Source organism: Brassica napus, chromosome C6 (assembly GCF_020379485.1).
Source record: "Brassica napus cultivar Da-Ae chromosome C6, Da-Ae, whole genome shotgun sequence".
Taxonomy (NCBI): domain Eukaryota; kingdom Viridiplantae; phylum Streptophyta; class Magnoliopsida; order Brassicales; family Brassicaceae; genus Brassica; species Brassica napus.
The window spans coordinates 45,938,115-45,961,121 of NC_063449.1; the positions used below are offsets into that span (position 1 = coordinate 45,938,115).

Below are 23,007 nucleotides of genomic sequence, written 5' to 3' on the forward strand. Positions count from 1 at the left end.
CGCTAAATATGAAAGAATATAATAACTTATTTTTTGTGCTTCGTGCTTATGTTTTATTTTTTGCTTTTTATTTTTATTATCAAAATTTTGAGCTTTGATTTTAATTATAGATTTGATTATTTTATTAGATGATAGAAACATTTTTTATTTTTGTTCTTTTATTTAAACTTATAATATTTTTAATAAATGAATGTGTTGACAACGAGACTCTAAAATTCATATAATATGATCCCAAAATAAAGAATTATGTTTTTTGGTATAAAACCGAATAAATCGAAAATCGACGGTATATAAATCGAACCGAACCGAAGTAAATATGAATTTAGAATGGTAGTTATATTTTACTAACCGAAATACCGAAAAACCGAAAAAACCAAACCGAAACCGAACCGATATCCGGATTGAACACACCTTCAGAGTATCAAAAGTTTTAAGATAATTCTTCAGCTCAGTTCGAAAGGTTTTTTTGACATAACCATGTACACGTGTAATACTATCAACCTCTCGCTCGAATAACACTACACATATAGTATGATGGAAACAGGCTAATAAAGTATAGGCCTTTTAGCCCACATTAATCAGTAAGCCCATTATAGCCTCGACCCAAACTCCTTTTAATTAACAAAATTTGTAATCAATAGTCAATACATAAAAATCTGGTATTAATATTGTAGGCACGTTCAAAAAAAAAAATATTGTAGGCTAGATGTGGCCAAAGAAAACTCAAAAAACTTATTTTAATGGAATGAAACTTTGAACAAAATAAAGCATCGTTTTCTAAGGTAATACGTCGTAGTGCGTGTGCGACCACGATGAATCCACTACCGTAATGCGACAAACCATTAACAAAAAAAAATCAAAATCATAGAATACATAAAAGATAAAATAAATCAGACGGTTGGCAACAAAATAAACAAATCGGACAGCCCACAACTCCCACGACCACGCACGCACTTACCAGCTACCACTACTGTCTAAACCCAACGTGGACACCTACTAACACATCCTTACTCACGAAACTACCAACCCCTTTTACTTTTAAAAGTTCGAAAGGTAAACACTACACGTGCTAATCCCCACTAACGCCGGCGCAATCTACGGCAGATCTCAACCGTCTATCTATTTTTATCTTACAAAACTCATCAAACATCATCAGGTCCGTTGTTAACCCAATCAAATTAAATATACGTAAAAATTTAAAAGTACAGTGAACACCAAAGTGATATTAATACGATTTTTTTTTTAAAAAAAAAACAAGATTCTTAAAAGTCAAAATAGGAAACTGGAAAAAAAAAAGAAACAAGCCTTTGTTTTTGCATCATTCAGAAGAAGTTTTCTCTGGTTTTCTACAGAGAATCATATGCATCGGCGAGAAGATACCAGTCTCGCCACCTCTAGACAAGTAATCAGCAGTCTTAAACAACATCTCATGAACATCAACGGTTCCTTTCGGAGCGATCCCGACAGCAGACAGAACCACAACCACAACATGGTTCCTCCAGTACGCAACCCGACCCATCTTAAGCCTGTTCCACCACGGTTTAGCGGGCGGTTTAGCCAAATCCTTCTCTTGCACGACCTCGAACCCGACTTTCCTCGCCGTCGCAGCGATGTCCGAGTACTTTCTCATACCGGGAAGAGCGTCTCCCCTCTCGATCCCTTGAATCACCTCCCTGTGCTCTTCGTCGTCGTCTCTGTACTTATCCGTCGTGACCCACTCGTACGAAACGTACAAAGATCCGGGCTTCATCACCCTGTAGATCTCCGCGTACACTTCCTCCAGCTTGGGAGCGTGACACGTGGCCTCGATGGAGTAAGCCCCGTCGAAGGAGTTATCATCGAACGGCATTTGTAAAAAATTACCGCAAACGACGTCGCATAGATGGTCCAAGCCCGCTTTTTTATTGTGGAGCTTGGCCCGTTTCACTTGGTAGTCGTTGATTGTGATTCCGGTAACATGGGCCTTCGAATGGGCCGCGATGGCTCTCATCGGCCCACCGACTCCGCACCCCGCGTCTAGGATCTTTTGCCCCGGTTTGACTTTGATGAGATCCACTGCCATCTCTTCGTGGATCCTCGTGGCGTCCTTGTCGGATTTGCCCGGGATGGAGGGGGAGAAGTGGAAGGACTGTCCCCATCCCCACTCGTAGATGTCGGTGACGAGGTTGTAGAACGTGTCGACGAAGTCGGGGACTTTCTCGGCGGTCTCGATCTCTTTCGGTTTGCGGAAGAACGACCAGTATTGGTTGTAGTTGTCTTTGACGTTCTCGGCGGAGATGGAGCCGCCGGAGAGATCTAAGGCTCGTTTGCCCTTTCGTTCTGCTGGACCTAAGACGCAGACGAACCAGTAGATGCCGCCGGCGACTAGGGCGGCGGTGCAGTAGAGCGTCACCGAGTCCATCACTGTTTCTAAGAGAGAGAGAGAGAGAGAGAGAGAGAGAGAGAGAGAGAGGGTTTACAACTCTTTTAATTGTGATCGGTTTGATGGGTTTTATATTGCAAAGATGTATGGAAGGAATCTTTTAATAAATTAACTCCTTTTTAAAATATTAGTACAAAATTGGCTTAACGGAAAATTTATGGCCCATAGCGGCATAGCTAAAGCATCTCGTAAGTCTTCGCTTCTTGGTCCGCTCATACCTTGATCCTTTGATCCCCGATCGAGGTCTTCCTCTCTCCGCTTTCAGACCATTAGTATTATATCTTAGAAAAAAGAATTTAAAGTATTTTAATAAAATTATTTATGTGATTGAATTTTAATATTTACAAAGAACCAGTTAGAAATTGACATATTTCTCAGTAATCTTTTGTGAGTTTGAAAATGAAAATTACTTTTAGTTTTCTCATTTTTATTATTAAGATTTTTTAGATGATTTTTGAATAAAATCCATTAATAATTCTGTTGTTCTTGATTTTTTTTGCTTGCTATATATTCTTTCCGTTTAAGAAAAAAATTGATTTTTTTTTTTGAAAAATATGTTTTCTTTATATTTTTAATGGTAAACTATAAATTTTAAAAATAGTATTTATATTTATCAAAATTTTATTGGTTAATATCTGTTGTAAATAGTTAATTAGCAAAATAATATTTTAATAATCAAAATTTGTTATATTTTAAAAATATGTGTGGAAGTTTTAAAATATATATTAAACAAAAACAGAGAGAGCATTCTTTTGGAGTAAGTTAGTGTTTTGGGGCTCAACCCATCCCCAGGTCTAAAGAAAGCTGTCAATAAATACTCTTTGAAATAATAATTGTTCACCCTACAATGGATATTCCATGTCCTTCACAAGAAAATGTTAACGCATAATTTCATTTGTAACTCCTAATTATTGATGATAACTAACTACCTAACGCAATTATGCATAAGGCACAAAACTATGTAATTAATGTTTGTCTATGCAGAATGGGAAGATGCTGCCAAAAGTCTTGTTAGGCCTTTGCTTCGACACATTTCATACAATTCAATCACTTTATGTTTTGCTTGTCAAATTTTATAGTCATAAATAAAATTATGGAGGAATGAAATGATGTAAAATGACTTATTCTATTAATTCTAATTTTTATCATTTGACATGAATGGAATGATATATTTATTTCATCAATTCTAAAAATAGATAGATAAAATATAAAGATAATTATTTCATAACAAATTTGGTTATGAATAAATGGAATGAATTTATTTAATTTTTGATGTATTATGTTTTTATCATTTTATTTCCACAAATTCTTTATTGTTTTACCCGTTACAACCCCTGTGAAATGAAATGTAATAAGATGAATGAGATAAAACGAATGAGATAGATCAAAAAATGGAATAAATTAATTCTATTTAGCTTTCCTCAAACTAAGATAAAATGTTTCTTTTGGACTTGTTTATATTTTAATGAAATTGATAAAAATGACTATTTCACTTCATCATGTTAAATAGTAAATAAATTAATTGAATTATTGAATAAGCAATTCCACAATATTACAATCCAGTTAAAGTATAAATACTTTTGAATATAAATGTCATGAATTCAATATTATTTATCCGCTAAAACGCTTTAAGATGATGAGGTTATGTGCGTACTTCGTAGAAACACCATTTACCATTCATATATTCAGATATGCATTTTTGCTTGTTGGTGGACAAAATATCTAAGATGTTTTCGTTTAGTTATCTTGAATACACATGTATGTTCTGTGATCTCATATACTTAAAAGCGTACAAACATTTATTGCCAAAAAAAAAAAAAAAAAAAAGCGTACAAGCATTTCACTGCACGTTGTAGGGTCAGGCCAGCTCTTTGATCTTTTTTTCTATAGAAAAATCTTGTAATTTTTGTTGTCATTCTATATATTTCCCACGCTGTCCGTACAACCGAGGACTTTATTAAGAACTAGTATAATGATGAAACTGATGGAGTGTACCTGGTCGATTAGCTGGTCCTTGAACTATCCAATTATTGTTTCTATTAAATTATGGATTTTGGTAGATCGGCCATCTCACATGACTCGTATGATCATATCACATGAGGATGTGTCTGGCGAATCTTTAACAGCACCATGTTACAGCTTGTTAAATTTTTTACATTGATCACGTGATGTTTTGCGCACACGACATATTTAATGTAGTAGTGACTAGTGAGGACAATTGGTTCGTATGATGCATAATACGACATAGATCTCCAGCTGTAGAGACAATTATGAATCTGACATTAATTTACTCGATTTATTCCAGCTGCAGACCATTATGATGCATTTTCTTTTGGACGTGAGGATTGGTCATTTTATTTCTTTTTGTGTGTTCAGTATACCACAAAAGTTATAATGAAAATTAAAGTTCTATACTTTGTGGTTGTGTATATATTTGCTTTCATATTTTTTCAAGTATATATAAAAGTTCAAAGTATATTAGCATTCTATAAAACTAAAGTATATATGTAAACTATCTTATAAATAAAATCAGTGAATATAGTCGGTTAGATAGTTTTCAATAAGTATATATAAACATATGAAAACATTTTATATTTTAAACATTGAATACCTTCTAAGTATTAAGCTATTTTGGTATTCAAAAAGCTATGAAAAGGTCACTGTTGAGTATTGACATGCACGGGCACTGGTAAACGGAAGTTATATAAAGTTAGTGCAGACGAAGATAGGAGTCACACCCTAAAACTCATCGGCTCAATCGAAGTCTGACATTTTATTTACCCTAAATAACAATTTAAATATAACTAAAGATAAATATAGTTTAGGGATTTTCGCCTTATGGTTGGGAGAGAGGCTGAGTTTAAGGATTTTAAAAGACTTTCACGAAAAATATAGTTTTTCCAACTCGTATAAACAATATAATTTATCAACTAGTATATACAATTTTTTAACCACAACCCATGGACCACAACTAGTATAAACATCTTCAAAGATAATCTGAAATATATAACTTGGTTGGTAACCAGCTAGCTGCCAAGCCTGCCATGGGCTAATGATTAGTGCCTCATACATTCAATGGGCATGTGAGTTAGGCTCGGATCTAAACCTGACCCGATACTCCCATAGGCCGATACTTATTGACATCGAAGGAGATAGAGTCCACACCCCGGTCCACACCAACAAAATCGAGTTATATGTTTGTTATATACTTTCTCTGCATCTTTAACCGCACCATATTACAGCTTGTATTTTATTTTTTTGCATTGATCACGTGATGTTTTTGCGCACATAACACCTTTAATTCAGTAATGACTAGCAAGGACAAGTTCGTTATAGATTGGCCCAATTTGTACTCCTATGAATCTGATATTAATTTACTCGATTCATTCCCGCTGTAAACCATCATGATGCATACAAGAATTTGTTTTTTTTGAATTTGCGATATTCTTCTAAGAAGGAAGGACAAGTATGACATAAAACATCATATCATGTGGTCGCCTGATCTCTTTGTATACAAAAAAAAAAGCGTAAATTTATGATTGGAGCAGTTTTTGTTGGTCACCAATTGGCCTAGGCCTTGAAAATAGTGGTAGTTTTATATAAATGGGGCAAGGATCACACAAACTATAAATATCTCTAACCATGCGAGGCCTGAATTGTATTCGTTAAAGGCCCGGTATTAGAAATAGGCCGCGCTGGACCTCTGATTAAAGTCTTAATGTGGTAAAGATACACAACTAGAGAGACATAAAACAACCTTTATTTCAAAGAAAAATTATTTTCACGTGACACACAAATGATCTAAATTAATGGCAGCAGCTTAAAAGTACCAAAGAACCAATGCCAATTATGCCATTACCATTAAACCAGTAAGTAATCGTTTGTATAAATCCTGTTTTTATTTTTCAACTCACTCTTCCAGATTACAAATTATTATGGTTTGTGAATAATCAATCATCTACCAACCTCACAATTTAGTTGACGGTGAGCTTTCCGACCATACCAGCTCCCTGGTGCGGGACACAGTAGAAACTGTAAGAGCCAGGCTCTGTCAACGTAACCTCGTACGTCTCTCCCGCACCATTGAGAAGCGCTTGCTCGTCCATCGAGATCTTGCTCGCGTTCACGCCACTAGGGATCTCGTCTTCGTCGAACACCACGTTGTGCGGGAACCCTGCGTTGTTCTTGAACACGATCTTCTCTCCTTTAGCCACCGTGAAGTCGCTTGGTACGAAAACAAGACCACCATCGTCAGATCCTAAGAGTATCTCAATGGCCATCGCATTCCCGGCCAAAGCGATGGAAGCTGCTGCTGCAACGGCCATGACGCCAAAATCTTTAAGAGAAGACTTTACGGATAGCGTAGGCGCCGCTTTGGAGGGAGATTTGATGGCGGCGGTGGATACCGCCGTGGGTTTGGAGTTGACGGCGAGCTTGAGGCCGGTAAAACATGGGAATGCGACGGTAGCTGATGTAACTGATGCCATTTTATTATGTTTTGCTAGTTTATGTGATTTGTACTAGAAAATAAATGACATAAAATAAAGGACCTTATCAGGTTTATAGATAAATTTTGAAATTTCTCCAAAAATGGATTGTGAAGCCAAAAAAGGGTTTTGTGAGATTTTATGTGGTGAGGAAATGAGAGGAAGGCAGAGTTATCTGCATGGAATTGCTGTGATTGGCTGTTTTAGATGTTTTGGGAGGTGACATGGCATTGTTTGATAGCCTTGTTTGACATTTTATAAGAAAACAAGCTTAGGAGACTTTGAACATTCCAAGTTTTCATTTGTAGCTAGCCAAAACTAATTTGAAGTCACTGAACTCTGAATTAAGTAGAGCATTCCCATTGATATATCATAAAGGGTCTTTAAATATAATAAATATACAATAATATCATAATATAAATGTACAAGAAAATAACAAATTAATGTATAAACATCTTAAATTTTGTTATTTATGTAAAAATATTTTCAAATGATTATATTTCCTGAATACCTCAATTTTGGAATCTATATATAATTTATTTAAATAAACAATTTTAATGAAATATCATGGACGGAGATACTTTAATTTTCCAACAGTTATATCTAATAATAAAAAATATCGAGAGACTTTTCTGATTACGAAATGAAATAGTCTAATAAAATATAAATTCCGAAACGGGAAGCTAATCTTGTCAAGCCTATTTAGTAGCTTACAGAATGGGCCTTAATGGAATTAGTTTAACATTTGGACCACTACAATAACGAAAAGTTAGAAACACGGCGAGACGTTCGATTATACAAGAGATAAACGACGCACAAGAGAGAAACTCCACCGTTTTAAGAAACCAACCTAGACAACCCTGCCGTTTGCCTCGTCAGCAGCACTGAGCCTTAACTTTTCTCTGTACTCGTTCAACTCCCTCTGATACCTTTCCTTGTCCTCCAATCCAATCTTCTGGTAAACCTAAAAGCAATAACCGGAAAATTCGGTTAAGTTACCGGTTTACTACAAATAACCAATAATCTCAAACCGGTTAATCATGTAATTTGTTACCAATCGTTCCTCAGCTGAGAGATTGCTCCATGACTCGCCTATGATCTTCGTAAACTCTCGTTCCTTGTTTGGGTAAAGAGACTTGAGCTTGCAATGTTTCTCAGCAAAGAAGAAATTGTAACCGCTCCGGTTTGGTTTCGGGTAATTCGGGTCCTCTCTGCGTCTGCTTCTACGTTTTTTACCAGAACGACGTCGTCTCCTCCCAGCTTCCACGTATGGTACAACGGCACCTATCGGATCAGGAGCTGGTGTTGATGGGCCGGGATGGGCTGAGTAGTAAAGCACGCCATTAAGAATCTCTGAGCCCAACTTAACTTTAACCAGATAGCCACAGTCGAATTTGCCTTCAATTGTACCTATGGCTGTGAAACTCGACGAACCTGTGCCATGTATTCATAAGTCACATGTATTCATAATCTAATTTAAATAAAAAGACATTATCTTATAGTCGCATCCGGTTTGGTCCACGTAGTCGGTTTATTATCCAACAAAATCCAAATAAATTTGCATCAAACGTTATGACGGTGGGACCATTATGAACTATAGGCTATATTTGAAAAGTATAGAGATGAACATAAAGATTTTACGACAAGTACGTAAAGCTAACAAGACAATCATCATCCTAGTGCCCCTAAATATAAGTTAAGCATCTATATAATCATTGATTAATATTCTTAATAGACAATAAAAAGACCGAGTAATATGTAACAAACCTTGGGAAGGAGGAGGATAAGAACTAGTATATCCTATGCTTGGAGGAGTGTATTCAACGAGAGCCATCTCCTTGCTCGTTGAAGGATCCTTGGCATGAAATGTAGCTGAGATAAATGAAAGACACATGTACTTGTTTCATATAAATGTAACGCATGAACAATCGTTGCTAAATAATTCATAGTTTCAAGATTATTACATTAACTATAGAGATAATATAATGAATCAAATTCGGGTAAAAACAATCGTGGACTCCCACGTTTGTCGTAAAAATGTGTTCCACGATCAAACCAATGACTTAATATTTAAGATTTTTATTTTTACTTAGTTTTTTAGTTTCAAGCTTTTCAGATTATCGTCGATGGCAAACAAAAAAACAACTGAAGTTTTTAGTCTTAGGGCATCAAAGCATTTTATCAAGCAGTTGAATTCAAAATGTCTAAGAAAATCTCTTTTTTTTTTGAAAAGGAGAAAAATCTATTTTCGAAGTAAATATAGAGTGAAATAAGAATATAAACCTGTGGGATGAAGAAGAGGACCACGAGCATTGAAGAGATGAACTTGTTCGTAATGGAAGAGAAGATTGAGATAATGTTTCCTTAAGACAAAAGAAGCACTTGTTGTAGTCGCAGAGAATCTAAACACTCTTCCAACTTCCCTCCATTTTTTCTCAGTCACAACCTTTATAATTCACATGCATTTTGAAAACATAAATTTAAGACTGAGAATAAACTACTAGTAGTATTGAAAAAGAATCAAGAAGTAAAGTGGTTGACCTTTTCGTAACCTCCCCTCCTCGTGACTTCCACATACAAAACATGCAAGTCCAGTTCTTTTCCACCAATCACAGGGATCCTTGAATAAATCATTTTATTAAAAAAACGTATATAAAATAAGTAAAGTTGATGATAAAAAAAACTACATAAAAGTAAGAATAAGAATGGTTACATGAATTTGGTGGCTAGTATGGAGTGAAACCGCCTGATAGTATCCCAGAAGAGAGAAAGATCTTTAACAACATCTTCATGTGAAGCCAAAGGTTCCGGGTACTCTTTAACCTTCGCCGGAGACGTCGCAGTCGTTTCTATCGTCGCCTGAGACGGCGTCGATTCATTTCCAGATGACATAGTTTGAGAGAGAAGAGAATATTGTTTTTTTTTTAAAAATTGTCTGGTCTCTCTTATTTGGTTTTGGTTTAAGGAAAGAAGAGAAAGATAACAACTGAAGATAAGATTTGTGATTAAATTCGAAAGAAATATAAATTAAATTTTTGCTAGCTAAGGATTAAAAAGTAACGGACGTGAGGATTTGTCATTTTCTTTATTTTATGTGTGTGTTTAATATATATCACAAAGTTATAATGGAAATTAAAATTATATATACTTTTTGTAGTTTATATATTTGCTTTCAAACTTTTTGTTCTTTGCCCAAAAAAAAAACTTTTTGTTCTTATTTTCGAGGCGTTTTGAATGATGATTTGTCTGATGCTACTTATATGTATTAATTACTTTTTCACAGTTATTATAAATACTGATATTATTACACTTCAACTACGAGCAGTCGAATTTAGTCACATCTTTCCCTTTCCAACGTAATCAATAATTCAAGAAAAGTTCAAATCACTTGCGTCTTAATTACATGAAAGTATACACCTTCTTGCATTTTTTAACAAAGTTTATTAAATTCTTACATTTTAACATTTTTCAAAATAAATATGTGCGTTATAAAATCATGGGCAAATTCTTTTAAATTGACCATCTATGTGAGATTTGATATATACGAATATTGAAATAGAACCTATGCACTTTATACACATGATACTTTACAATAAAAAGTACAAAAAATGTCTAGGTGAGGCATCTATAACTCATAATATCTTAAATACTCTTTCATTTCAAAATATATAATGTTTCTGCTTAAAATACACATTAGATAAAAAGTTCAACTTTTTCAAAAACTTAAAAAGAAATCTAACAAATAAATAAAAGCAGTAAAATGTATCTGGTTACATATTTTTTATAAAGTTTGAGGGATATAGAAAAGTGAAAATATTTTATATTTTAATATTTGAAACGGGAGAATTAAAGTTTTGTTGGTATTTAAAATTGAAAATTTGTCACTGTTGAGTATTGACATGCATTGGTAAGCGAAAGTTATAAAGTAGGAGTACTTATTAGTGCAGACGAAGATAGGAGTCACACCCTAAAACTCATCGGTTCAAACGAAGTCTGACATTTTATTTACCCTAAATAACAATTTAATTATAACTAAAAAAAGATAAAATGGTAAAAAAAAAGAAGTAATGGGCCTTATGGTTCGGAGAGAGAGGCTGACGTGCGTATAGGGGATTTTATTGTTCTGCTCATATGTAACGTCACGTCTCTGCCTGTAGATTCGTTTCCACGTTTCTTCCTCTCCATCTTTTTTTTTTTTTTTCCCACCAAATTTTGATTTAATAAAAGGAAACGGGCCAAGCCCAACGACCGAAGCCCAAATAAAAAGCCCACATTACTAATCGGCCAACCAAAAACAAACAAAAGTCTAAGCCCAAATTGGCTACACCAGCCCAAAGGCCACATCCTCGAGCCCAGCACCGACCGGCTCTGGAACGCGTGTGTCGAGGAGGCTGAAGCGAGACACGTGTGGAGATCCTGACCGTCAGTGCGCCACGCATCGCTCCGCCTCGACCCAACCTTCTCCGCCTCACCAAACCGCCGTACCCAACCGCTGAAAACCTCGTTTCGCCAGAGCTCTTAATCCCTTCGAGCCTCCACCGAAACCAAATCTCTTCTTCACCATACTGAAACCTTGTCGGAGAGCATCATCCCACTGTGAAAAGCTCATCCGACGGCGAAGCTACAAACCCTAAATCTCACAAACCGTGAAACCTCTTCCGCTCCATGACCAGAGCCCATACTCGAGCAAACAAACACCCTCGAGACGCTGAAACCGGCGACGTAAGACTGACGGAGCCTTAACCTCCCGGGAACTTGAGCTGACGACGACGAAGTTGTAGGAACTTCCGCCTCTCAGCGACTAAAACCGGCGGCGGCGGAGCTAACTTAGCCTCCACCTCCTGGAACCGAATACACAAACATCATCACCTCTCCGCTCATGCAGACATCCGCGTCTTCACACCAGTGACAGAATCACCACATAAGATGACTGACCAGAGCTCAGGCAAGGCGGAAGCCGGTAGAATCGAGGATGAGACACAATCGGGGACTTTTTGCTGAAGGGTGACGGTCTCCGGCGACGACACGCACGCTCACGCGCCGGCCGATCGCCGGAGATCTACTTTCTCTCTCTATCTACTTTTCTCTCTCCAACTTTGACGGTAAAACTTCAAATAAAATTCTATGTTCTATAATAAAAGTAAATCTTTATATGATGATGCCATTGAGGATCGTATAAAGCATTTGTGAAAAAAGCATTTTGATATAAAAGTTACTGGAATCGTTAACCAAAATTGTTGAAAAAAACTCAAACACAAACAATGATGACTCTTCTAAGAAACCCTGAGATTAGTTAAGTTACTACAATAATGGTGTCTTTGGAGGTCTTGACTTGAGAGTTTTCATCATTTTTCTCTGGCTCTGTTGTTTCTTGGGCCTCGCCAACAGTCTTGTAGACAAGAACTGGTTCTGTGTTGTGTCCATTTCTGCCATAGTTTAGGTCGGGATAGTTTCTATAGTTCAAGGAATGCAACAAAAGAGCCACGGATCCATATCTTCCCTCGGCAGAGCCTATATGAGAATATATATACTTCAATTTAAATGCTTCAGCTTCTTCCTTGTATGCTTCCATCGACACTTTTTCATGACCAACTTCAAATTGTGTGTTGTTATAAGCCGTGAAGAAGCATTCATCCAAGTAAAGTCCTACTTCTGGCGCCATTGGTACAGTAATATTCACATCTCTGGTAACAGAAGATTCAGAATCAACACCAACATTGATAACTATACACACTAAAAAGCTTTAAAACCATTAAAAGAAACAAGAAGCTTACTTGCTGAAAGCAGTATCGATAAGTGACTCAGGAGCACAGTTCCTCATGATAGCAACAGCAAGACCCATCATCTTCCGAATCTGATGAAGCATGAAGCTTTGTCCCAATACTTCACACTTGATAAAATCAATCCCATCAAGACTAATAACAGTGTTTGCAGTGAAGGAGATGATGGAACGATTCGCAGCTGGATCATCAGCCTTTATCCTAGTAGTGAAATTATGAAAATTATACGACCCAACATAATAACTCAGTATCCTATTAAACCTCTCCTTCTCTTCTTCACCGTAACAAAACTTACTCAATGCACAAGAGTTGTTCGACGTAACGTCTGACCGAACATCCAATGATTTAGTATCAAAGCTATCACCTTTTAACTTGCCCACAACACCAGTGATCTTGTTCTTACGCCCTCTCTCAGAACACTCGAAACACTTCACATACTCCTCTCCCGAACCCAAACTAGCCATCACCGCTTCTCTATCACGATGCGTGAACGGATCAAGAGCAAACACGGGGAGCAGATACACATACCTCCTCCGATCACAGAACTTCTTGGAGCTAAACTTCTCTGGAACACGCCTGTAACCAAAAACCCTAATCTGATCAGGGAGATTAGCGTTGAGCCGATCCACGAACCCAGGCGGGTCAACGTGGAATCGACCGGAGACGACTTGTCCCACGGCGCTCACTCCTTTATCGGTCCGCGCGCACCGCGTGAAGTCGTACTGCTTCGGCTTGCCACGATCGGTCTCCGTTACAGCTCCGGCGCGAAACAGAGCTTCTTCGAGCTCGCCTTCTATGGTTTTCGCGCCGGGGTTCCTTTGCATCCCTAGATAACCCACGCCGCAAAACGCTAAGATTATAGCGACTTTTCTCCGTTCTTCTCCGCCGCCGGAGAAGTCTGTAACGTCGCCGGCGGTGATGGTGGTTGACATTTTGAGCTTCTAATGGTTCTTGGCTCTCGATCGGGATCCAAAGTCTATATCTTTAGTGACGAGAAGCCATCGAACGCCTCCATGGTTCCAGACTTCCTCTGCTGCTACGGTAATGCTCAAAACCCTAGACGACGACGACCGTGGACAAGATGGCTACGACGCCGTTTAGTCTCAAACTCCTTTTAATTGGGCTTTTAATTTTAGTTTAGATATGAGCTTCATCGCTAAAGCCCAAAAACATTTCTGAAATCCGAGGTTATTACGACGCCGTTTTCACTTAAACCCTTTAACTGGGCCTGTTGGGCCTATGATTTTTAGTTACAGGCTTTACAGCTGGAAGGAGATTTGATACAGCAAAATAATAAAATAAAAAACCTAAAAAGACATATACATACCTTGTCTTGCTCTGCTCTGGTAATGATCATTTCGCTGTCGGTATCTTTCTTCTTTGAATCTTAAACTCTCTAAAACAAGCTTGCCGACTCCTTCTTTCATCCAGATGAGCAGCGACGGAGGAGGATCTCGTCGCATCAGATGGCTGCTAGGTTTCGGCTTCTTCGTCCAAGGATTCAGAGGCTTCCCCTGGCTCGGAGCCAATTTCTTCCTCACCGACGAGCTCCGCGTCAATCCTTCAGTGTTACAGCTTCTCCAGAACTCCGCTAATCTCCCAATGGTCGCTAAACCAATATACGGTGTCGTTTCGGACGCTGTCTACTTCTTTGGCCAGCACCGTGTCCCTTACATCGCTTTTGGAGGTAAATGAAATATACTAATTCAACACCGATCACTTTGACTCAAGTGGTTTGATTCTTTAAACGGTGTCGTTTTATGTTTTTTTTTCTCTGTTTTGCAGCGTTGCTACAAGCAGTCTCATGGCTTGCGATAGCTTTCTTGGCGAGGTCGAACGTGTCGATATTAGCTTTATCGCTTTATCTTCTCCTTAGTAACCTCGGCGCTTCGGTTGTAGAAGTAGCTAACGATGCTATCGTCGCCGAGGCCGGAAAGCGAAAGAGCGCTTCTTCAGGTGAGCTGCCTTCGTTCGTTTGGATGGCTTCTTCTCTCGGTGGGATCCTTGGGAACCTCTTAGGTGGAATCGCTATCAAAACGTTTTCCTCTCAGTCGACGTTTCTAGTGTTCGGCCTCTTAGCTCTTCTTCAGTTCTTGGTAACTTTAAACATCAGAGAAAAATCTCTAAACCTTCCGGAGAATCATTCTCCTTCTGGTGGTGGTGGTGGTATCAAGAGCCATGTCTCTGACCTTTCGCGCGTGCTGAGGAAGCCGGAGATCTCTTACTCCATAGCGTGGATGGCGTTGTCCACCGCTCTGGTTCCTGTTCTTACCGGGACGATGTTCTTTTACCAGACGAAGATCTTGAACATGGACGCGTCATTGTTAGGAATATCCAAGGTTGTTGGTCAGGTTGCTATGCTTCTTTGGGGAGTTGCTTACAACCGTTGGCTTAAAACGACTTCTCCCAGGAAGCTGATCGCAGCCATTCAGGGAACTATAGCTGTCTTCGTGGTGTCGGACCTCTTGTTCGTGAGAGGAGTGTACAGAGACTTGGGCGTGCCGGACTCTGTCTACGTGCTCTTCGTTTCGGGGATATTGGAGACTTTGTTTTATTTCAAGAACCTGCCGTTCACGGTGTTGATGACGAGGCTGTGTCCTCGCGGGTGCGAAGGGTCTCTCATGGCGTTTGTCATGTCGGCCATTGCGCTCGCGTTTATAGTCAGCGGGTATCTTGGGATCGTTCTCGCGTCGTTTGTGGAAGTGACGGTTGATGATCACTCGGGGTTTGCTGGTGGATTGGCGGTAGAAGCGGTCTGCGTTGTGGTTCCGCTGGTGTTCACCTCGTGGATATACGATGAGGAGGAGAAGAGTAAAAAAGGAAGAATGAGTTAATTTAAAAACTTTTATTTGTACATGTTTGTGACATTTCCTCATGGCTTGTGTTTTCTTTGATTTCGCCTCACACACATGTGTACTATTTTTTTTTAGAACCGGGAAACTCAAAATCCACAAGATCTGAACCGAATCAAACCAAATTAAACCGAATACCAACCATTCTCTCAGACCATTAGATCACACAAGTTTGCAGATTAGGAAGAAAACAGGGAAAGACACAACCGCTGCTCATCTCTCTCTCTATATATAAATATACAAAAGTGTGAAACTTTCAAAATGATTCTTCTTCAGGAATGTATTGTCCTTGTCCGTGTTACATACAGACCGCGTGTCATACGATCTTAATTATTAAGTAATCTCAGGAGTCAACGCGTGTCTAGAGTTTTCTAATCAGAGGACGAATGAGAGGAAACTCAAACATCTATCTGTAGAGAGGCAAAAAGTTTATCTCTTTCAATGTGAGATTGATTCTCCACTCAAAAAAAAAAAAAAAAAAAAATTCAACCTTTTCCGGAAGAAGGTATTGTATTCTGCAACTGGCTCATCATCTATCTGTTAATCCTCTACGCGGAATCGAATCTTCTACTTTGGTTTTGCTCCGTTTGTTACTTTGTTTCCTCTTCAATCTTCATTGTCACCTTTTTAGAAAGTTCTATGTTTTGTGTGTTTGCGGCCAAAAATTGTTTTGACTTTTGATTCTGATTCTTTAAGGATCATTACCTGTTCGATCACTTCACGTTCCTTCTTTCTGCTATATATATGTATATGCAGGAGGATTGTTTGTTTTAAGTGACTTTGTAGAAGCACATCATCGCAAGATTACATAGCTGTGTAGCTCTTCTTTCTCTTTCCCCTTGGTATTTGATCTTCCTTTTGTTCTTTAAATCTAGAGGTTTTTGCTTTGTGTATGATCAGATAGATTAAGTCTTCATTCTTAGTTTTTGCTATTGTTGCATTTATCCCTTCCTTATGCAAATATGGTTGTCTTTGCAGGCGATTATTAAACTTTGAACTCATTTCTCAGACATGGGCTACTATAACAATGTAAGTGCCCCTTTTCGTTTTCTTTCTTGTTATCATCTCTCGTTGATTTATTTAAAAGCATGTTACTTTGAATTGCAGGTCTTTGATGGATGCAATGACCAAACTGATATCGGTATGTTCATTAACCTTTAATCACCAAATATTTAATATAGTATTTAGCCTTGTCCATGAGTGTTTCAGTTATAAAAGCTGCAACCATTAAGTCTCTTGCTTCTCTATATATCAGGTGCGGTTATGCGTGATGGAAGGGAAGTCATTCTCCAGGTAAGCTCCTCATCTTCTTTTTCGACATTTTTAAGTAAACGTTCAATCTTTTTTGGTTTGGATCCTAAGAGAAAAACTCTGTTTCAGGCTTATAACTGGGAGTCTCATAAACACAACTGGTACAAAAACTTGGACGCAAAAGTTCCAGACATCTCAAAGTCAGGCTTCACTTCCGCGTGGCTCCCACCACCATCTCAGTCTCTTGCACCAGAAGGTTACCTTCCACAGGACCTTTACTCGCTAAACTCAGCATACGGCTCCGAGCACCTCTTGAAATCCTTGCTTGGCAAGATGAAACAGTACAAAGTCAGAGCTATGGCTGACATCGTCATCAACCATCGCATTGGCACTACGAGAGGACACGGTGGAACGTATAACCGCTACGATGGGAGCTCGCTACCGTGGGATGAACACGCTGTCACTTCGTGCACCGGAGGAAAAGTGAGTCGGTGATGATGATGATGATTCATCTTTCACATGTTTTTTTTTTTTAACAATCACACGCCATCCGGGTTCGAGCTTTGGCCACAACGATTTAACATTCCTTCCGTTGAGGCGCTGGATCCCTTTCGGGGATAGTTGGGAATGTGGCTGCCCAGATACCAGAGTTATCAAAAAAAAAAAAACATTAGAGCGTTTAAAGAAAAACGTTTTTTTTTATTTACAGGGGAACCGAAGCACGGGAGATAATTTCAATGGAGTTCCGAATGTTGATCACACTCAACACTTTGTTAGGAAAGATATTATCGGTTGGCTTCGTTGGCTGCGTAATACAGTTGGGTTTCAGGACTTTCGTTTTGACTTTGCTAGAGGGTAAGGAAGGTGTTTTTGATTATCTTGTTTGTTTGTTGTGTGGAGGAGTTTTTTTTTAAATGCGAAACTGTGTGTAGCTATTCAGCTCAGTATGTGAAGGAATACATAGGAGCAGCGAAACCGTTGTTCTCGGTTGGTGAATGTTGGGATTCTTGTAACTACAATGGTCATGGTCTTGACTATAATCAAGGTTTTCATAACTCTTCTTCTTTCTTCTTCTTATACCGTTTTAAATGTTTTCACAAGTGGTTTCGATCAGTCAATACAACTCTGTTTTTACCAGTGTTCTAAAAACCGGTCTAGACTGTCAAATGGGGTCTAAACGAAACAATTTTTCTTGAACCATTTTTAAAGTTGGTTTAGGTGTTCTAAAAATCGGTCTACGCGTCTGCCTGATCAATAATCCCTTCTAAAAACGTCTAATTACCGGCTAACCATTTCTTGAACATTTGTGTTTACTGTTGTTGGAATGATAACATTGTTTTTATTCCTTCTTTGTAGATAGCCATAGACAGCGTATAATCAATTGGATTGATGCCACGGGACAGCGTTCAGCTGCATTTGACTTCACCACTAAAGGAATCCTGCAGGTATATATGCATTGTTCGTTTCAGCTCCTTGTGTATATGATTCATAGTTTCTTCATTTTGTTGAATCTCACATGTCATTTGATGATATACTTTTAGGAAGCTGTGATGGGTCAGTATTGGCGTTTACGTGATGCACAAGGGAAGCCGCCGGGAGTAATGGGATGGTGGCCTTCAAGAGCTGTCACCTTTCTTGATAACCACGACACTGGTTCTACTCAGGTTATTATGTCACATAAATATATATTCTATGCACTTCGGTTTATAAACAGAGTCCACATGTTTGCTTACTTTTTTTTTTTTGGTTGCTCTCACAGGCTCATTGGCCTTTCCCTTCACACCATATTATGGAGGTAAAGAAGTTCTCCAAACAAAACAAAAAAACACAATCACTTCCTTGCGTTTCGAGTTTTCCCTAATGGAGGTAAAGATGTGTGTTTGTGTCTTTGTAGGGCTATGCATATATACTTACGCATCCAGGCATCCCATGTGTGTTCTATGACCACTTCTATGATTGGGGAAGCTCGATTCATGACCAGATTGTCAAACTGGTATGTTGTTCACTTCACTTCAATCTCTCTGGTTAACCTTTAGTACCACGAGCTGATATTTTCATTCTGTTCTTTCCTTATTGTTCATTTGACAGATTGACGTTAGGAGGCGACAGGATATTCACAGTAGGTCAACGATCCGTATTTTGGAAGCAAAGTCTAACTTATACGCAGCCATTGTTGGTGAGAAACTGTGCATGAAGCTTGGAGACGCCTCTTGGTGTCCTTCTGGTAGAGAGTGGACTCTAGCAACAAGTGGTCATCGCTATGCCGTCTGGCACAAGTAAACCTTTCCCTTCGTCTCGAAGGTCCTGGCTCCATATAAATAAACTCACTTTCTATCTTGAATTAAATTATTTAAATAATGTCCGTTACCTACATCTCCATGACGCCATATGTTACAAGTTATCTACGTATGTTCAATTTATAAAGTGAGCACTATTGTGTTTTGGGTTGACTCGTGTTTGTTTTCCAAAATAGTCCAAATTGCAAGATAATACCCAAAAGAATTGATTTTAAAAGCACATGATGATGTAAATTGCAATGGGTTTTGTTAGTAGGATAAAAACACTTACTCTATGCTATTAGTCAAAAGACTCAAAACCATATAGATGTATATATATTCTACCCAAAGGATAAAATAGAATGTTAAAGAAATACAAAATAATAATACGCAAGTTATTGGTGGCCACTAGAGTAGCGCTAGAGGAGCCGAGAAACAGCTGATGTGTATATTATATAGTAATAGGAATTCATGATTCTTATTTTGAAACTTTAACAACAAAAGCCCTATACCCTTTTTTGCCTTGCAGCATATCATGTCTTATCGTTTGAGGTTGGACCCCGCACACAGTCTTTTCCAACTTATTTTCTTATATATTGGACTAGTTTTGTATGTTGTTTCAATCGTGTATATTTAATATATTCAAAACTTGGGAACTGCATAAAGAACAAAATCGATTCAATCATGAACACCATTCTGGCTTCACGTGACATGCGGGGGGTTAAAAGATCTTATACTAATTTTTCTTCTTATTTGTTTAATGGTTATGGACTAGCTACAAGGCTCATTACTACTTTGATAAAGCAGATATATGAAACGATATGAGAAAATAAGCAGTTGTTAACCAGAGAAAACGATGTTGATGATGATGAGCATGTGATAGAGCGAGAATGTCCCGTCTGTAAGCAGTCCCATCATGCAGCTAACGTCTAAATGATATAGGTTTCGAATGGTAGAAACAGTTCAAGCAGGACAGATCAAGCAGATCATGCTGATCAAGCAGGACAAGTGCAGATCAAGCGGATCATGCAGAAGAGAACCATATCAAATAATTTATTGTAACTTATGAATAACAAAATCAGTTCAAAACTATAGATCATATATTAAAACAATAAAAATGACACTTAGATATCTAAACAAATATCTTAGATGTTATAGGATCGGCCGAAATGCCTGTAAATGTTTTATAAGATACTTATACTTCTTTTATTTTCTTATTTATAAAAATTAAATATTATATGACAAAAAATAATAAGTAGAGAATGATAATTTTGTATTGTTAAAGTTGTAAATAAAATAAAATAAAAATATTGTATTCATAAAAGTAGATATATATATTTTTAAAGTTATGTGTTGTAACAAAGTTATTTATTGACAATAAAAAAAAAAGCAGATCAACACTACCAAATGTTGGCGGATGAGACAAAAAATATTGAACTGCATGCAGACCTCCCGCTTGAACTGTTTTTACAAACAGAAAATGGTGAATGGTGAATGCAGTGCGGGAGAACTGTATGTGCAGGAGAACTGCACTTGTCCCACTCCTCCATTCGGACACATAGACCCCATAACTTTTGCTGTATAAAGAGAATGTCCCGAAGATGGTGTACAAAAGAAAACTTTCTAAAAGCAAACCAAAAGAAGTGTTGACGTTTTTTGACAGTCGAGTTCTCATTTTCATGCCTTTAATCTGAAAATCTATTAACGTTTTTACTTTGATCGTTGATCGATCAAGCATGAATAACATTTTTTTAAATATCTCTGTGTATCGTATATATTACAAAATCGTATTTTGTTGTAAAAACACTGTGACACTGTTATACTTTACTATTCTAGACACGATATCCGAAAATTCATGTATGTATATGTTCGTCTTGTCATGAATTTTTAAAATATCAAAGCGTGTGTAAATAGATCGATGGCTTGTACATGTTATGGAGAGTACATGTGATCAGACAATTCTTAAATAGTTTTAAATTAATCATACCACTGAGTCACTGACTATTCCACAAACCCGACGTTTCATTTTTCTGCTTTTTATTCTTTATAAACTCGATTTTGTCGAAAGAGTATTAACTTCGTTTTACCGATTAATTCAAATTCAAACAAAACAAATACGAAACCTAGTTGGTCAACCTGGTTCATATCTTCTTCAACAAAACTGTATTATACCCGTTCAGACTAACTTTGAAGATTCAGCTTCTTTCTTTTGTATATATATAGTTCATATAATTACAATGATTTTATTAGTGACTAGGCAACAAGATATTACAAACGTATACGACTTGCATTCCTCAAAGAAATGAATAAAATCCAACTAAATCAACATGTCATTATTATCTACTGAAATGTGGTTTAATGTATGATGGTTCGGTTCCGTGATTTAAAAATGTTGATGGAAAGTTAGTAAGATGTGGGAATTTAATGGAGAGACCTGTTTGGGTGGAGTGGTAGATTTTGAGGCAATAAATAGTGGGGAAAATTATGAGTTGTTGCAGTTAATGCACGCAAGGCATGCAATGTTTACTCATCCATACTTCTAATAAAAAGTTAATTTTACTGGAGTGTGTTCCGTTTATTAAGAAAATACTGTAACCAGTGAATAAAATAAGAAGAAAACAAGATTTCAAAACAAATTGTCACAAGGAATAAATGAGAAACTTTGCAGGTTGTGGGAGTGATGAGTGCGACATATCAAACGACAGAAGGGAAAATATGATCTTATAATAAATTATGAAATGATGTCATTTTAATTGTATTTTTTCGTCATTTGAAGTAAGAAAACAAACAGGGATGGACCTTATTCTTGAATACTTTATGGAGTAATTAGCGTATCATGGTTAATTACTAGGTTAAAAGGAACTTATCTTATTTCTAAAATCTGTGGAAGTATTTAGATGAGCCTAGGATTCTGCAATCCACTCCATGGTGGAGTAGTAAATGGACCCATCAGTTGGAAGTTGCCTCACACAGAAGTCAGAGCTTTGTTAATCTTACATGATTCTCATATCTCAAGAATATAATATAATACGAGTACTTTAAAACAATTACTTCTCTTTTGTAGTATTTCTTAATTTTAAAGTTTCCATATATACATGGTATAAAGTATAAACAAAACAATTTGTATAAATTCAAAATGTTTTGAAAATCACAAGAAGCTAAACTCTCTTTATCTCTCTCTTTCTATTAGCTTCCTATTAATTTGGTATGGGTCGTAATATGTCCAAGTTCGGATGAGAGTTGGGAAGAAAAGATACCAAGCTTGTAGGTCGGACCATTTATCGAATCAAACAACTCCTATCATCGAAATTTTGATAAAAATTTATTCAATGATTGTTATGGACGCACGCAACTACCCTATTAATATCGGGACTCAAATGAGTTAAAGAGTTATTAAACTTGGACTCTCGTTGACAATTTTGTGTGTTCTACAACAAGGTTGTGACTCGTTATTCTAAATTTGCTTGTAACATTTGACTATCTTCTTTACGATTATAATTTTGTTATCCAGTTTGTAACTTCTTAATTATATTTTGTCAGTTCAGTGGCATTATAAATTAATAACCATAGTCAGCTAGAAAGCGTGGTGCCATTTAACTTGTGGTCCGGACAAAAAGTATGAAAAGGAAGAAGAAAACGAACGGTAGGCCGTATGCATAAAAGAGAACCCCGTAGTTTCTTTTGTCATTAAAAAAAGAGAGAGAAACAACCAAAAGAAAAGTAAAACAAAAATCCATAGAAATTTGTTTAGCTTATAGTATTAGGTTTCTGTTTTCATGATATCTTCTTCGTATATAGCATCTCTCTCTCTCTCCCTTCACTGTTTTTCTGTTCATAGTTGTTAGATCTTATGTCTTTTCGAATCTGAATCTTTAAACTGATCTCCTCACCTTTTTGATTAAACCCATCCATATAGTTTCCAGCTTTCGAGACGTCTGT

General features: G+C 37.3%; 6 protein-coding genes across 8 annotated transcripts; 2 read left to right on the forward strand and 4 right to left on the reverse strand.

Moving 5' to 3' along the window:
* Positions 1-1,208: 1,208 nt before the first annotated feature.
* Positions 1,209-2,585, reverse strand: LOC106406523 (24-methylenesterol C-methyltransferase 3). The gene has a single exon (XM_013847209.3). The coding sequence runs from the start codon at positions 2,399-2,401 to the stop codon at positions 1,319-1,321; it is 1,083 nt and encodes a 360-aa protein (XP_013702663.2). The 5' UTR covers positions 2,402-2,585; the 3' UTR covers positions 1,209-1,318.
* Positions 2,586-6,164: 3,579 nt separating this feature from the next.
* LOC106406273 (plastocyanin) lies at positions 6,165-7,196 on the reverse strand. Its single transcript, XM_013846897.3, has one exon. It carries the CDS (start codon positions 6,907-6,909, stop codon positions 6,397-6,399), a length of 513 nt encoding a protein of 170 aa, XP_013702351.2. The 5' UTR covers positions 6,910-7,196; the 3' UTR covers positions 6,165-6,396.
* Positions 7,197-7,526: 330 nt separating this feature from the next.
* Positions 7,527-9,899, reverse strand: LOC106406850 (high mobility group B protein 9). The gene is made up of 6 exons (XM_013847587.3): positions 9,623-9,899; positions 9,451-9,529; positions 9,193-9,355; positions 8,677-8,781; positions 7,964-8,343; positions 7,527-7,873 (listed from the first exon to the last, which is right to left on the reverse strand). Exons 1-6 carry the CDS (start codon positions 9,799-9,801, stop codon positions 7,760-7,762), a joined length of 1,020 nt encoding a protein of 339 aa, XP_013703041.1. The 5' UTR covers positions 9,802-9,899; the 3' UTR covers positions 7,527-7,759.
* Positions 9,900-12,092: 2,193 nt separating this feature from the next.
* LOC106405824 (tRNA pseudouridine synthase 1) lies at positions 12,093-13,893 on the reverse strand. Its single transcript, XM_013846370.3, has 2 exons — positions 12,684-13,893; positions 12,093-12,593 (listed from the first exon to the last, which is right to left on the reverse strand). Exons 1-2 carry the CDS (start codon positions 13,619-13,621, stop codon positions 12,203-12,205), a joined length of 1,329 nt encoding a protein of 442 aa, XP_013701824.1. The 5' UTR covers positions 13,622-13,893; the 3' UTR covers positions 12,093-12,202.
* An 83-nt stretch (positions 13,894-13,976) lies between these two features.
* Positions 13,977-15,645, forward strand: LOC106405825 (probable folate-biopterin transporter 7). Its single transcript, XM_013846372.3, has 2 exons — positions 13,977-14,376; positions 14,475-15,645. The coding sequence occupies exons 1-2, from the start codon at positions 14,121-14,123 to the stop codon at positions 15,521-15,523; spliced, it is 1,305 nt and encodes a 434-aa protein (XP_013701826.1). The 5' UTR covers positions 13,977-14,120; the 3' UTR covers positions 15,524-15,645.
* Positions 15,646-15,856: 211 nt separating this feature from the next.
* LOC106405826 (probable alpha-amylase 2) lies at positions 15,857-19,242 on the forward strand. Of its 3 annotated transcripts, XM_022705288.2 has the most exons (13): positions 15,859-16,046; positions 16,298-16,383; positions 16,520-16,570; positions 16,649-16,682; positions 16,797-16,834; positions 16,922-17,275; positions 17,502-17,647; positions 17,725-17,837; positions 18,149-18,237; positions 18,334-18,456; positions 18,552-18,587; positions 18,687-18,785; positions 18,881-19,242. In XM_022705288.2, exons 3-13 carry the CDS (start codon positions 16,553-16,555, stop codon positions 19,070-19,072), a joined length of 1,242 nt encoding a protein of 413 aa, XP_022561009.1. In that variant the 5' UTR covers positions 15,859-16,046; positions 16,298-16,383; positions 16,520-16,552; the 3' UTR covers positions 19,073-19,242. The 3 variants fall into 3 exon arrangements, with proteins under 3 accessions (XP_022561010.1, XP_022561009.1, XP_013701828.1); XM_022705289.2 differs by lacking the exon at positions 16,298-16,383 and having other exon boundaries at positions 15,857-16,046; XM_013846374.3 differs by lacking the exon at positions 15,859-16,046 and having other exon boundaries at positions 16,053-16,383.
* Positions 19,243-23,007: the final 3,765 nt, after the last annotated feature.

What these genes read in the sequence shown, in the direction of transcription:
- LOC106406523 (XM_013847209.3), bottom strand. Translation starts at nt 2,401, where the DNA reads ATGGACTCGGTGACGCTCTACTGCACCGCCGCCCTAGTCGCCGGCGGC.
- LOC106406273 (XM_013846897.3), bottom strand. Translation starts at nt 6,909, where the DNA reads ATGGCATCAGTTACATCAGCTACCGTCGCATTCCCATGTTTTACCGGC.
- LOC106406850 (XM_013847587.3), bottom strand. Translation starts at nt 9,801, where the DNA reads ATGTCATCTGGAAATGAATCGACGCCGTCTCAGGCGACGATAGAAACG. An exon ending in ATACTAGCCACCAAATTCAT is followed by an intron (nt 9,530 to 9,622) that starts GTAACCATTCTT and finishes GATTTATTCAAG; the next exon opens with GATCCCTGTGATTGGTGGAA. An exon ending in GGAGGGGAGGTTACGAAAAG is followed by an intron (nt 9,356 to 9,450) that starts GTCAACCACTTT and finishes TGAATTATAAAG; the next exon opens with GTTGTGACTGAGAAAAAATG.
- LOC106405824 (XM_013846370.3), bottom strand. Translation starts at nt 13,621, where the DNA reads ATGTCAACCACCATCACCGCCGGCGACGTTACAGACTTCTCCGGCGGC. An exon ending in ATCGATACTGCTTTCAGCAA is followed by an intron (nt 12,594 to 12,683) that starts GTAAGCTTCTTG and finishes TTCTGTTACCAG; the next exon opens with AGATGTGAATATTACTGTAC.
- LOC106405825 (XM_013846372.3), top strand. Translation starts at nt 14,121, where the DNA reads ATGAGCAGCGACGGAGGAGGATCTCGTCGCATCAGATGGCTGCTAGGT. An exon ending in CCCTTACATCGCTTTTGGAG is followed by an intron (nt 14,377 to 14,474) that starts GTAAATGAAATA and finishes TCTGTTTTGCAG; the next exon opens with CGTTGCTACAAGCAGTCTCA.
- LOC106405826 (XM_022705289.2), top strand. An exon ending in CCACTAAAGGAATCCTGCAG is followed by an intron (nt 18,238 to 18,333) that starts GTATATATGCAT and finishes ATATACTTTTAG; the next exon opens with GAAGCTGTGATGGGTCAGTA. An exon ending in CTTCACACCATATTATGGAG is followed by an intron (nt 18,588 to 18,686) that starts GTAAAGAAGTTC and finishes GTGTCTTTGTAG; the next exon opens with GGCTATGCATATATACTTAC.